The 13,530-nt window shown below is 37.9% G+C and overlaps 2 protein-coding genes across 2 annotated transcripts; both read left to right on the top strand.

Moving 5' to 3' along the window:
- Positions 1–4,053: 4,053 nt before the first annotated feature.
- On the top strand, positions 4,054–9,473 carry LOC103975373 (senescence-induced receptor-like serine/threonine-protein kinase). Its single transcript, XM_009390326.3, has 13 exons — positions 4,054–4,184; positions 4,785–5,331; positions 5,745–6,229; positions 6,571–6,709; positions 6,817–6,888; positions 7,107–7,178; positions 7,253–7,333; positions 7,426–7,616; positions 7,774–8,069; positions 8,149–8,275; positions 8,431–8,493; positions 8,587–8,779; positions 8,866–9,473. Exons 1-13 carry the CDS (start codon positions 4,082–4,084, stop codon positions 9,305–9,307), a joined length of 2,811 nt encoding a protein of 936 aa, XP_009388601.2. The 5' UTR covers positions 4,054–4,081; the 3' UTR covers positions 9,308–9,473.
- Positions 9,474–10,563: 1,090 nt separating this feature from the next.
- Positions 10,564–13,282, top strand: LOC135605982 (putative leucine-rich repeat receptor-like protein kinase At2g19210). The gene is made up of 3 exons (XM_065096643.1): positions 10,564–10,655; positions 10,755–11,301; positions 12,668–13,282. The coding sequence occupies exons 1-3, from the start codon at positions 10,595–10,597 to the stop codon at positions 13,125–13,127; spliced, it is 1,068 nt and encodes a 355-aa protein (XP_064952715.1). The 5' UTR covers positions 10,564–10,594; the 3' UTR covers positions 13,128–13,282.
- Positions 13,283–13,530: the final 248 nt, after the last annotated feature.

Below are 13,530 nucleotides of genomic sequence, written 5' to 3'. Positions count from 1 at the left end.
GAGGTCACCCCTCTGATGTCCGCTGTGCAACCTGCCACTATCGAGCATGCCCGGTCGGAGGAGGAAGGGGAGGTTGTCACCGTCACCGTATATTTGATTAATCGTATGTTCAATCTCATCCCTTTACATTCCTTGAGTCGGTTTACTTGGTTGGCTAGTGATAGTCTTAAGAGGATCACGGATTGCAGCTCTTAGGGGTCTTCGTTTGGTTGCTTGGGATAAGATTATCCTTTTCAAGCATAAAGGTGGCTTAGATATTAAAGATTTATATTTGATGAGTCTGTTTTGTAGGTTCAATCTTGACTTTTATAGATTTATATTTATACGTGTTCTCTGCTTATAAAATAGTACACAAGGTACGAGTATTTTTCGACAAACATGTATGGTGTTCTTTCGCTGCCGAACTACGATGCAGAAATGCTTTGCCAAGCTTTCGGTTGTCGAGGCACTCGTCATTGCTTTTCTATAATAAACTCTTCTTTTTGTGTAAAAGATTTCACTCTATTCTGCCCTCCGCGAACGTCCTAAATAACAATATCATAATACAAATATTGTCACATTTTCACAACCCAAATTATAGCGTAATTTGATCACTAACAAAAACATCTCGTTTTGATATCTCAATCACGTGAATTATAGTTGCAACTTCTAAGAAATTGATCCAACATACTTAAGTCTAAATTAAATATAATCATTACAATTATATTTGTGCTATTTCTTTTAGCATATGTAGGCCATTGGTCTTAGAATCCCAAACAATCAAGTTAATTACTGGGTTGAAAAATCGAGCCCAATAATTCAATCCACAAGATGGTGAGCATCCGCAAACTTCGTCGCATATTGACTTGACGGTGAACTTTTGATTCATGGCATAGTTTATGATAGAACATGTGCTATGACTATTTTAAACTCTCTTTAAATCTTTAAATATTTTGATTTATGATTGATGTGAAGGTAAACTGTGGAAACAACCACTGCACGTATAATTTTCAACAATACGTGTGACATTTCAAATATTTATAAAAACTCATAAAAGTGACATCCTTGATTGATAATTTTTTTTTGGAACATTAAGTAAGTAAATGTGAGTGATTTAAGTGGATTTTTTTTTCTTTGATTATTCTTTCAAAGAATAGACAATGAAAGTGGGTCAAGTCAATTAATCCTTTTTTTAATGATTATGACACAATTTATGATATGCACTATTTCAAACTCTATTTAAAACTCTACATCCTTTGGTTAATGATTGATGTGAATGTAAACAGTGAATATTTTAAATATTTATAAAAAAAATCATTAAAGTGATGTCCTTTGTTGATATTTTTTTTTTTTTGATTATTCTTTTATAGAATAGACAAAGTAGTCGGGTCAATTCAATGATAGTGATTGAGTATATTTCTCTTTATATTTTTAAAAAGTCAATGAACCTCAATAAGTTTTCCCGCTTTATAATGACGAAATTAGCCTCTTGGAAAGACGAGTAGATGATTGATGATGTATTTAATGTTTGATAATTTTACTAAAAATAATAATAGGAATTATTATAACTGTACAAATTTATTGGGCTTGCTCTGCATTAGATCATTAAATTTTTATATTTGCTTTTCCTAGAAGTCTTGTTACAAATATTTGAAACTCCCGATTAAATCTCTACATCCTCATATAAAGATTGATGTCGATATAAGGTGTGGAAATAGCTACTGTTTCAAAGAGCAAATGACAGTGATTTAAAGTAGCATTTTTCTTTGATGTCTATTCAGTGAATACATATATTCTACGCAACACGACGGAGTGTCTCTCTCATTTTTTTCGAATCACATCCAGAAATTTTATAATGTCATGCCACATAACTAATCTTATAATATGATCATATGAGTCTATTAGGAGCTTCCAAATCAAGATCACAATCGATTGAATCATTCAACACAGTTAAGTATATAACAATGATATAAGTGATTTTTTTTTATTTTCTTCATTCAAGAATTAGATAATTCATTGGTCAAGTAAACGATTGTGATTCATAATAGCTTTCCTTGATTCCCTTTTATGAATGAATTATTTGACACGACACACAATTTTTACTATAAATTTCATGTCACATAAAAAGATGTGATAGTTGATAAAAAGGATAAGCGATTTAATAATCCATTTGATAAACGATTTGGAGTTAATACCAATAAGAAGAAGCTTGCGATTTCTAATATACTAATGGGAAGCTTGCAACTCCTTTAAAAGATTAGACAAATTAATTGGAGCTTATAATTGTATTTATCTTCTGATAATAATAATAATAATAATAATAATAATAATAATAATAATAATAATAATAATAATAATAATAATTGGGTCAAGTAAATAATTGCATTTTTAAGTAATTTTTTTCTTGTCTTTTCGGTGAATGGATTTCTCCTAGACAATATGATGGATCATCCTATTGACTTAAAAAATTCTAATGACAAACAAGACTTAAATATTTTAGATTAATATTTTAAATTTCACAAAATTAATAAGTTAATTATCTCAACAAATTGGATCTCGACGACATTGATATATTTAAGTTGTATTATTGCTTTGTTAATGGAAGACACATAGTAATGATAAATCATTAATCTTTATTAGATAATCTAATTGATACCTTTGTAATTTTCAAGTTATCTTTATATGAATCTAAGTTTAAAATTTGAATATATGTGTATCATAAGATATATTAATCATAAATTTAAAATTATTATATAATTATCTAATACGTAATCGGTTGGAAGCTAACATCTTGTAGAACTATGTGAAGGGTATGCTTAACAATTGCTCCTTAGGTGCTTAAATTAGTAATCCAAGAGGAATCTAGGTAAAATTATGTGTTCTTAAATTATTTGAGAAAATTTTTAGAAATACATCTAAGACCTTTTTACAGGTGCATTGAAATTAAGGGATGAATTAATCTAAACAAAATAGTTATATGAAATCGTTAGATATTACTTAATTGATTATCACTCATGTGAATTAGACGAAAGAGTTGAGTAATGCATTAAATTAGAAGTTATAAAAAATTAGATTGTGACATACATCCCAATCCAATTAACCTATATACAAAACGAATTAAATTTAAAAAGCACTAGAGACACAAAATAGAAGAAGTCAAAGTAAGGATGTACAATTTCTTTATCAATTTGATGGGCAATTCAAAAATAACCTTTATTGTCTCTTTTTCACATTAGTCCTCTTTAAGTTTTACAATTACAATTAGAACCATAAATTAAGAGAAAGTTAATTAGTATCCCCACTATCTTACACCCAAATGAAAAGGAAAGTGATAGATTTGTATTAGTATAAAAGGACTCGAGAAACTTTTCTCCAAGAGCATAGATTTTTATTGTTGAAAATACATATGAGAGGAGAACACAAACCAATTCTTCTACCAAGTTTATTATCCAAGTCAATGGAGGTAGACTTAGTTCAAGATTGACTAATCCTCTATGTTATTAAATATGCCACTTGATCAGTCTCTCTCTCTATATATAACCAAGTAAAACACATTATGGTGAGTGCTCCATCCGTGAAGTCTCTTAACTATGTCCGTATGCCTTTGTCAAAATAGGTCATAATCATAGTGGACTAATATTTTAATATGGGGCTCCACTTTGACTTGGTAAAGATGGCCAAACTCATTTTGTTAATTCGTAAAACAGGGAAGATGGCCAAAAGGTCCATTTTGTAAACCGCAAAGTCGTCTCAAGTAAATGGATCTTCGCAGTTAAAAAAACAACGAAGGATGGTGACATATACGAGATAAAAAATTGGAAGTAAGATCAAACGATGAGAACTATAAAAAAGCCGGAGGTTGTTGCTGTTTCTCTTTCTTGGGTCAGCAGACTGCTTGCATAAGTTGAATTTGGTGCAGTTTGCATTTGTTTATCTGAGAAAGACCACGTATTCATGATCTCATGCATAAGTTTATACAATCATGTTGCAGGCATGTATGTATGTATTTAACCCCCGCCCCCCCTCTCTCTCTCTCTCTCTCTCTAATGAAGTTTGGTAGCAATTGGGTGACGCTACATATAAAAAGGGCGGGTCTTCAACCATGATGCCGTGTCTCTTTGATTCTGCTCACCCAGACACAAAAATGAGATCTCTTATCTTTCTAGGGTTCTTGGCAGCAGCGATTCAGGTTGATGCCCAGCAAGGTAAACATATAATCAAACTCGGTGGTTTTCTTTTTTTTTTTAGAGCAATTATAGTGCTGTTATTGCCGTCTCTTCATGTCTTGCAATATGGTAGATCATCTCTCTGCCCCAGTCGGAGGAGGGTTTGGAGTTTTGCATCTCTTTTTACGTACTAATTAGCTTTGACAATTATTTCGTGTATGATTGATCGATAATAATTTTGTATCTTTTACTATGTTGATGGCCAAGATTTTAAGATGCTTAAATAATGCAATGGGCTGTCTCGGTTTTGTGCACGTTAGATCCCTTTGTTGGCTGTGAACTTGATGATCTTAGATCTTGTTTATGACCTATTATATGCTCCATATTTTACTTCTATTATGTTCTCTTTCTATTTGGCAACTTTTGGGAATATTTTGGACATTAAAAAAGAACACACTCTGAATAAAAACTCAAAACAAAAGGAGATATTTGTGTGATTGAAAAAGTCAAAACCTTTAGCTTCTCTATATGCATAGAAGATCAAATCGTACTGACTTCTCCACGTAAATCCTCCTAATAATTTGCTTTAAGAAAATTTGAACCATATCTCAATTTGTATTTGTCTGTATGATTTCGTAGGCTTCTTGAGCATAGACTGTGGCATGGAAGGAGATTCCAGCTACAACGACACCGCCACCGGCATCGTATACGTACCGGACGCCAAATACATCGACTCGGGAGTGAACCACAAAATTTCCAAGACTTACATGGATGCTACTACTCCAGCACAGGCCGAGACACTACGAAGCTTCCCGAATGGATCTCGCAATTGTTACACCATCGGCGGAATAAAGCAGGGAGAAAAGTACCTCGTACGAGCTTTGTTGTTACATGGCAGTTACGATGGACTGGCTTCGGTTGTATTTGACCTTCATCTTGGGGTGAACTTTTGGCGATCAGTGAATATTACTGATGCTTCAGTTCTACTTGAGGCCGAGATCATCACTGTCGCTCAGGAGGATTATTTCTCGGTTTGTCTGGTTAACACTAATTCTGGTACCCCTTTCGTTTCTGCGCTTGAGGTGAGACAAATTAGTAGCACAGATGTTTACAGGGATGTGAATCAGACCAACTCCCTGGTGCTTGGCACTAGACTGAACATGGGGGACGCTCCGAACATCATAAGGTGAGTGTTGTTCCTCACTGGTTCAGTGATCATGCAAGATTCTTGATTTTGAAGTCCTAATCATATGAAGCAAAAAAATCAAGACCTTTTTCTTGTTCTCGTAAAATATCAACCTACACTTCGATCAATTTTTTGATACAGTGTACTCTAAGACTACCGGATCGAGATAGGAGTTCTTTGTTTTGTTATTTATTTTTCTTTCTCCTCTTGCTCGAACGTTCTTCTCAATTAGCCACACTTCTTTCAGTTGACCACCGTCTCTCATGAGCACGCCATATATAGAATGAATGATCCGCAATCAGAGTGTTCTTGAGAAGACTCACGCTGTGCACAAAGGAGTTTTCATTTCTTTTTTCCTTGGTTGTAGGATCACCTGATGAACTGTTTGTTTGTGGTCGTACATATATATATAGGTACCCGGATGATGCTTATGATCGCTTCTGGACGCCCTTCTCCAATTTTCCGTACTGGTTCAACATAAGTTCCTCGGAGACGATTCAGAGAAACCCAGGAGATGAATTCCAAGTGCCTGGTGCCGTCATGGCCACCGCCGTCACGCCAAGTGATAACACTTCGTTGCTGCTTTTGATGTCCGCCAAACCGGGACCCGTCCGTCCAGAGTACTACGTCTACATGCACTTCGCGGACTTCGACGCCCCCAGCCCCAACCAGACTAGAATGTTGGACGTGTACGTGAACAACGAACTCAAAGCGAGCAATTTCCAACCGAAATATCTCCTGTCAACTCATATAAGTCTCACGTATGACCTCGGGACGGCGGTCGAGTACGACATTGACTTGAACCATTCGGGTAGCTCGACCCTTCCCCCCATCCTCAACGCGATAGAGGTCTACACCCTCCTTTCACTTCCGGACACAGCAACCTACGAAAATGATGGTAGTTTATCTTGGCTTACGCATTTAGTTTAATGTCGTGTAGTTCCTGTTTCAGCTAAGGCTTCCAGTCTTTTTCTTCGCCGAGTTGCTCTTTCTCTCTGTTTTTTTTCTGACGGTGAGACTTGATGCACAACCTTCAAAACTCGTAAGACGTGATTTCGGACTCTTTGATCTTAAATGATACATTTATAGAATGAGGTTTAGAGTATATGATATCCATGATAAACTGTTGGTGAGCGCTGTCCGAATTTAATATCTCGTCAATTAATGAGATACAAGTTTTCCATTATTTTTATGAATTCGGACTTGCCCAGCATCATGCTTCTCTTGTGAATGTGTCAGTGGATGCTATGATGAATCTGAAGAACATGTATAAAATGACCAAATGGCAAGGGGATCCATGCTCGCCGGAGAAGTTTACATGGAGTGGGATAACCTGTTCCCTCTCTAGCTCCGAACAACGCCAAAGGATCACATCCTTGTAAGTTCCCCTGTTTGTGGAAGACCCAATCCTCTTCTTATCCAATTTTTGATAACCAGAGAAAAGGTTAGATTTTGTTGCTTGCACTAATTCATCTTCTTTTGCAGAAACCTATCCTCTCTTGGGCTGAATGGCACGATACCAAGTGATCTAGCAAAGCTCACTGCCATCAAATCCTTGTGAGTTTGGCCATCATTGACGATTTTGAGTTTTGTCAGCTATCGCTGAACTAGGGAAATACTGCCGGTGGTTGATCGAGCATGAACAGGACTTAGAGTCAGCTAGTTAATTAGAATTTCTATTTGCTACCTTCTTTCTGCTACACCGAGTAACATCTTGCAGATGAGAAACAGTCACAAGTGTACTATCGGGCTTATTTTCTCTGTTTTTGTTTCAGGGACTTATCGTATAATAACTTCACAGGTCCAATACCAAGTTTTCTAGCCAATTTGGAGTCACTTAGCATGCTGTAAGCATTTAGAAGTCTCTTGGAAACTTGAACATTCTATTTGTATAGTTCAGAATCATCTTTTTTTCATGCAGAAATTTGTCACACAACCAACTCAATGGATCTATACCTGATGATCTCTATGACAGACAAAAGAATGGCTTATTTCTTTTAAAGTAAGTCTCATCAATTCAGACCCAAACTCATTTTCAAGTGCATTGTGAGTAACGATGATGCTTATTCCCAATGGATTCTATTCTTATGCAAGAACGGACAACAACCCTCAACTGTGCCAGCATGGGGCTACATGTAATGTTCGTGTGGACGATGAGAAAAAGAGCAAGAAGATTGCCACGCCTGTTATTGTGGCTATTGCGGTGATCGGAGCAGTTCTTGTAGCATTACTGATCCTATTTTTGGTGTACTTGGCAAAGAGAAGACGACCTAACGCTCCACGATGTAAGTTACAACCTAATAATCTTCTACAAGAACGGTAGTAGCTTCACCAAACTCGACTGCACTATATTCTTGGGTGCTACCTGCTCAACGAGTGACAGACCAAAGTGCATTGTGCATTGTCATCGGTTACTTACGTTTCGTTCTTTGTATCCTGCAGCGCAAACGCCCGCTAGCCCACTAAAGTTGGAAGAACTAAAGGCCATGGAAGAAAAACCAGTTGGAGTTGACGGTCGCCGGTTCACGTACGAGGAATTGAAGAACATCACTAATAACTTCGGGAGGGTTTTGGGAAAAGGGGGATTTGGGACTGTTTATTACGGCCGATTACTGAATGGCACGGAAGTGGCAGTCAAAATTAGTTCTCGATACACCACCGCAGAGGCGATGGCTTGGTCGCCTATGTCCCAAACATCTGATTCTGCAATGGCCGGCACCAAGGAGTTTCTGGCCGAGGCATGTCATTCGATAAATACTAGAGTAGAATGCGATGACGATTTTCAACTTAATGATATTTATATTTTTGAGGTTGCAGGTATCGCTTTTATCAAGAATTCATCACAGAAACTTGGTCAGTTTGATCGGATGCTGCATGGACAACAGTGTTCTTGGTCTTGTTTATGAATATGTAGCCGAAGGAACTCTCAAGGATCATCTTTCAGGTAGCAAGACTTTCAAACCTGAGTTGCTTCAAGAAAATCTTTTCACCTTCACTTTTTTCAGTGATATTGTTCATTCTGGTTTCGCAAAATCCTTACTTGCGTAACACTGCACACGAAGGGGATGAATTATGGTGCAAATGTTACTTTTGTTTCAGATAAAGCTGGCGGAGGTTTAAATTGGAGACAACGTCTTCATATTGCGATTGAAACCGCGCTAGGTTTATCCACATTCGCAACCTTCCTCTTTGACTTCTCACAGTACTATTGCCACAACTCTTGAACTATATAGCTAATGATCAAGTTACAAACAGGGTTGGAGTATCTGCACAAGGGATGCAGACCGCCTATCATTCATCGAGATGTGAAGACCAACAACATTCTCTTAGACCACAACCTGGAAGCCAAAATAGCAGACTTCGGGCTATCCAAAGCTTTCCAAACTGATGCCAGCACTCATGTCTCTACCGATGTGGTTGTAGGCACACCAGGATACGTAGATCCAGAGTAAGTTCTCCTTTCCAATATTGAGCTTTGTCAGTTTGACTAGTGTCGATCGATCATATTAAATTCTAATGTATGCTTCGTTTCAGGTACCATAACACGTTCCAGCTGAACGAGAAAAGTGATGTATATAGCTTCGGAATTGTTCTTTTGGAACTCGTGACAGGGCAACCCCCTGTGTTGAGGTCCCCAGAAAGCGGTCACATAGTGCAATGGGTGCGGCAGAGGCTAACCAATGCAGACATCAGTGAAGTTGTGGATTCAAGACTGGAAGGACAATATGATATCAACTCTATCGTAAAGGTCATAGATATAGCTATGAGTTGTATCAACACAGACGGAAGTAAGAGGCCGACAATGTCTGAAGTGGTGATGCAGTTGAAGGAGAGTCTGCAAGCAGAGGCGAGTCAGGTGAGAGGTAATAGCGATAGCGATTTGGTGGAGGGAGGAGTTTGCAAGAGTTCGAACGACTCAGTTGAGATGGCACGTTTAGACGTGACAAATATCATGATTGGTCCAATGGCAAGATAGTGAAATGATCTTAGTGATTGCGTTGTAGATGTGCATTCTGTGAACAAGTGGTGTGGTGGTGCAAGATGTTGCAACTCAAGTGTTCTGTTGGCTTGCTTTGCTGTGTAATAAGATAGGAATTCTTGACAACACAATATTTTTGGATATATATGCGTTACACAGTTTATCAGATCCACTGAAGTTGAGTTCATGCTCATATCACACTCAGCCATGTCGTGGTTCATCTGCACATAGATGTATCAATGTTCGGATGCAATCCATATGCTGTTAAATAATATGTTATCATCATTTTTTTTAACATCGTCCATGTTTCTGTGTGATCACATGAAATGTTTTCTTCCTCCATTCTTCTCATCTCAATGATCCTATTATCATACACTCAAATGAAGAGGAAATTATAAACGCGGATCCCCAATCAAGGACGAATAGTGTTCAAGATCGTCTGATAACTACAACGACTAACAAAAAAATTAATTTCTGTAGGCCATCCTCGATTCATTTACCAAATCAAATGAGCGTTAGTCTCTACTGGAGAAAATATATTTTGACAAAAGTCAAGTTAAAATTTGAGTCTAAACGGTTTACTTGGACTCGGTCGCCACGTTTAAATTATAAAGTCAATTGTTACGTGTGGTTGAGAACTTGAAACAGCAGTATATTCAAGCTTCGGAATTAAGTCCCAATAAAAAATATAGCATGCTGAATCAAGTTCTGGATTTTGGTGACGCTTGCACTAATATAATGTATAGCTCATGAATACATTAAATTCTCTATGCTGAGATATCCTCTTGGTTCTAAAAAAAAAGGAAAGATGTCCTAAATTCTAGTTGTTTTTTGTTCCTACATTCTATCAATCACAAGGTGTCTCCGGTCGATGGATCTTGTAATTTGAAAGAGAAACAAGGATGCTTGTATCAGAAAAGTTCGCCACTCGAAAGCACTCATTTGGTGCCATTTAACGCACTGTTACAGGGGACTACAAAATCAAGATAACATCAAGCTGTTTATGTGGAAAGAAGGACGTTTCTTAATCATGGTGGGGAGGGGGTGGTTGGAGAGACTCTTGACGGGTTCTCTTTCTTTGAGCAGCAGCCTGTTGCTTAAGTTGACTCTGGTGCAGATTGCATTTGTTTAACTGAGATATGATCTCATGGATAAGTTTACACAAGCATGTTGCTTGCATTCTGATGTTTATCCATCAGAAATTTCGTAGCAAGTGAGTCACCCTATCTATAAATAGACACAGCTTGAACCATGGCTGGTTACTCCTGCAAGCCAGTACACAAGATGAGGTCTCTTATTTTTCTAGGTTTCTTGGCGGTAGCTCTGCAGGTTAATGCCCAACAAGGTGCGTAGCAAGTGTTCCCATCCTCCCAACTTTACATCAAAGCACAGTAGACTTTTATAGGTAAATCATCTTAATATTTCTGTATTATCCTTTCTACAGGTTTTGTGAGCATAGACTGTGGCATGGATGGATCTACGAGTTACAATGATACCGTCACGGGAATCACATACGATCCAGACGCGAAATATATCAACTCGGGGGTAAACTACAAAATCAACAAGACGTTCTTAGAAACAGGCATTCCAGTGCAGGCCGAGACGCTGCGAAGCTTCCCTAATGGATCTCGCAATTGCTACACGATCAACGGAATAATCCAAGGAGATAAATACCTAATCCGAGGTTTGTTCTTTCATGGAAATTATGATGGACGGACCCCGGTTGCATTCGAAATCCATCTTGGGATGAACTTTTCGCGACTAGTGAATATTACTGATCCGTCGGATCTAATATGGGGGGAGATTATCACTGTTGCTCGGGACAATTCTTTCTCGGTGTGTTTGGTCAATATTAATTCTGGTACTCCTTTTATTTCTGCGCTTGAGTTGCGACATATTGGTAGCAAAGACGTTTACAAAGATGTGACTCAGACCAACTCACTGCTGCTATATGCTAGGGCTAATACGGGAGATGCTGCTCAAGACATAAGGTAAGCTCCTGATTGTTCTATGAGGAACATATATAATTAAATTAAGGGAATGAAATCTTATAAGAAACTATGACCTTAGTTATTTGGGCACCGAGATCTTAAGTCCTTTCTAAGAAGGGTCTCTAAGATTGTTTTGACTCCTCTCTTCCTCGTAGTTTTTTAGAATTAGCCGTAGCTTTAGCTGACTTATCCCTATCTATCTTTCTCAAGACATGTAGTGTTGGATTTTTTATATTTATAAAAAAAATAATATATAAGCATCTCTTATCAAAGTTAGAGTTAACAGACAATTAAAGTCTGCTTATATGATATATTGATTCATAATAAATTATTAATATAATGACATATGTAATTTATAATTAAGATTTATTTTAGCCCTTGTGATTTTACCCATGGATCTTTTTAAATCTTTATGGTTCACTCATCGATAAAATAATTTAAATATTAAAAAAAAATATATATATATATATATATAAGCCTTTTCCTTTAAGTTTGAGTTAATAGACGTTAGAGTTTACTTATGTGCTGATCCATAATAAACTATTAATATAATAACATATATAATTGAAGTTTTTAAAAAAATTGATACATCCAATAATGATGGAAGGAGGCATCGTCGTGGAAGTGACCAGCAACAGTAGCACTGAGCTATTGTTACCTAGTAGAGCATCATATGCACATAGCTTCTCTCATATTGATGACGAGCTTAAGAGTTTTCGATCCTACCTCAAGTGGATGTGCGTTAACAAGACTAACGCTAGGCACACAATGGTCTCCTGATCCCTCTTTCTTCTCCTAGACGTCTTCCTCCTCATCGCCTCCCACTTTATTCTTTCTTGCACCCTTACCTACCAGGCCTATGGTGGTCCAACTCTCCCTCACCTCCGCCTTTGATCTATCCTACCTCTATCTCTCTGCCTTCGTCGATCGTTATAATCTCCGTCGCTTTCTCTTCCTCAATAAGCTAGTCGGGGAGAACTATATGGAGCAGCTCAATAGCTCATTCCACTTGCTCTCCATCTTCGTAATGTTGTGCTTCGTGGGAAAGGTGCCTTGTAAGGTATGGTGATATCCAGTAGGATCGAAGCGGGTATTGTTTACAGTAGTGGGCAACGCTGTGGTAGGCGACATGGTGGCATACGCCCTAGAGCTGGCGAGCTGGATCTACCGGATGTCACTCATCAGCTCTAAGGTGTATGCCACCACCGGAGGGATTTATATGTTATGTTTTTAAAAATATATAAATTATTTTAAATATAAATAAATCATAAAAACTTAAGAAGTCTATAGTCAAGGAACTAAAATAAATCTTAACCCAATATTATTCATGTTATGAGTAAACTGTTTATGTTTGCAAACATATAAGGTATCCAGATGATGCCTATGATCGGATCTGGCAGCCGCTCGTGACACCAACTGTATGGGCTGACATAAATTCCTCGCAGCCGATTCAGACGAGCCCAGGAGATGCCTTCCAAGTGCCTGCTGCTGTCATGGCCACCGCCGTGACGCCGGCAAATGACACTTCTTTGACCTTCTACGTCGGAGTGGGCACCGGGGTCGTCTACTACGTCTACATGCACTTCGCGGATTTTAACGCCCTCAGCCAGACCGAGAATAGAATGTTTGATGTGTTCGTGAACGACGAACTCAAAGTGAGCAGCTTCAAACCGGAGTATCTCCAGTCAACTCATATAAGCCTAAGCGTCACGTCCGCCCCCGGGACGGAGGTCGCCGACAAGTTTACCTTGACCAGCACAAGTGGCTCGAGCTTTCCTCCCATCCTCAATGCGATAGAGGTCTACGGCGTCATCCCACTGCAATAGAGATTTACAGGGCACAGCAACCTACGTACAGAGATGATGGAAGTTGATCTTGTGGCTAAAGCATTAAGGTTAATGCTGTGTGGTTAATCCGTGTGTACTTTTGATGACAGAATAAGTAATCGTATTTCATTAAAATAAGGCTTGAACCAAGTCAACTTTCCTTGTATTTTCCCAAAAGTTGTCGGTCTCTACTATCATATCAGCTTCGACTGGCTCTTCTCAGGACTTCCCAAGCTTCTTTATCTGCAACAGTGGGGGCAAAAAACATAAATCTTATTTGATATGATTCTTCCTTATCTACAATGATATTTCGTAGGAGAAGGTCCCCTTGTTGGAATAAATTAAATTGAGTATTAAATTTATTTTTGCTGGATATAGGTTTTTCGATAAAGGAGATGTATTA

Source organism: Musa acuminata, chromosome BXJ2-2 (assembly GCF_036884655.1).
Source record: "Musa acuminata AAA Group cultivar baxijiao chromosome BXJ2-2, Cavendish_Baxijiao_AAA, whole genome shotgun sequence".
In the NCBI taxonomy this organism is placed as follows: Eukaryota; Viridiplantae; Streptophyta; class Magnoliopsida; order Zingiberales; family Musaceae; genus Musa; species Musa acuminata.
This window is presented reverse-complemented; position numbering and strand designations above follow the sequence as displayed.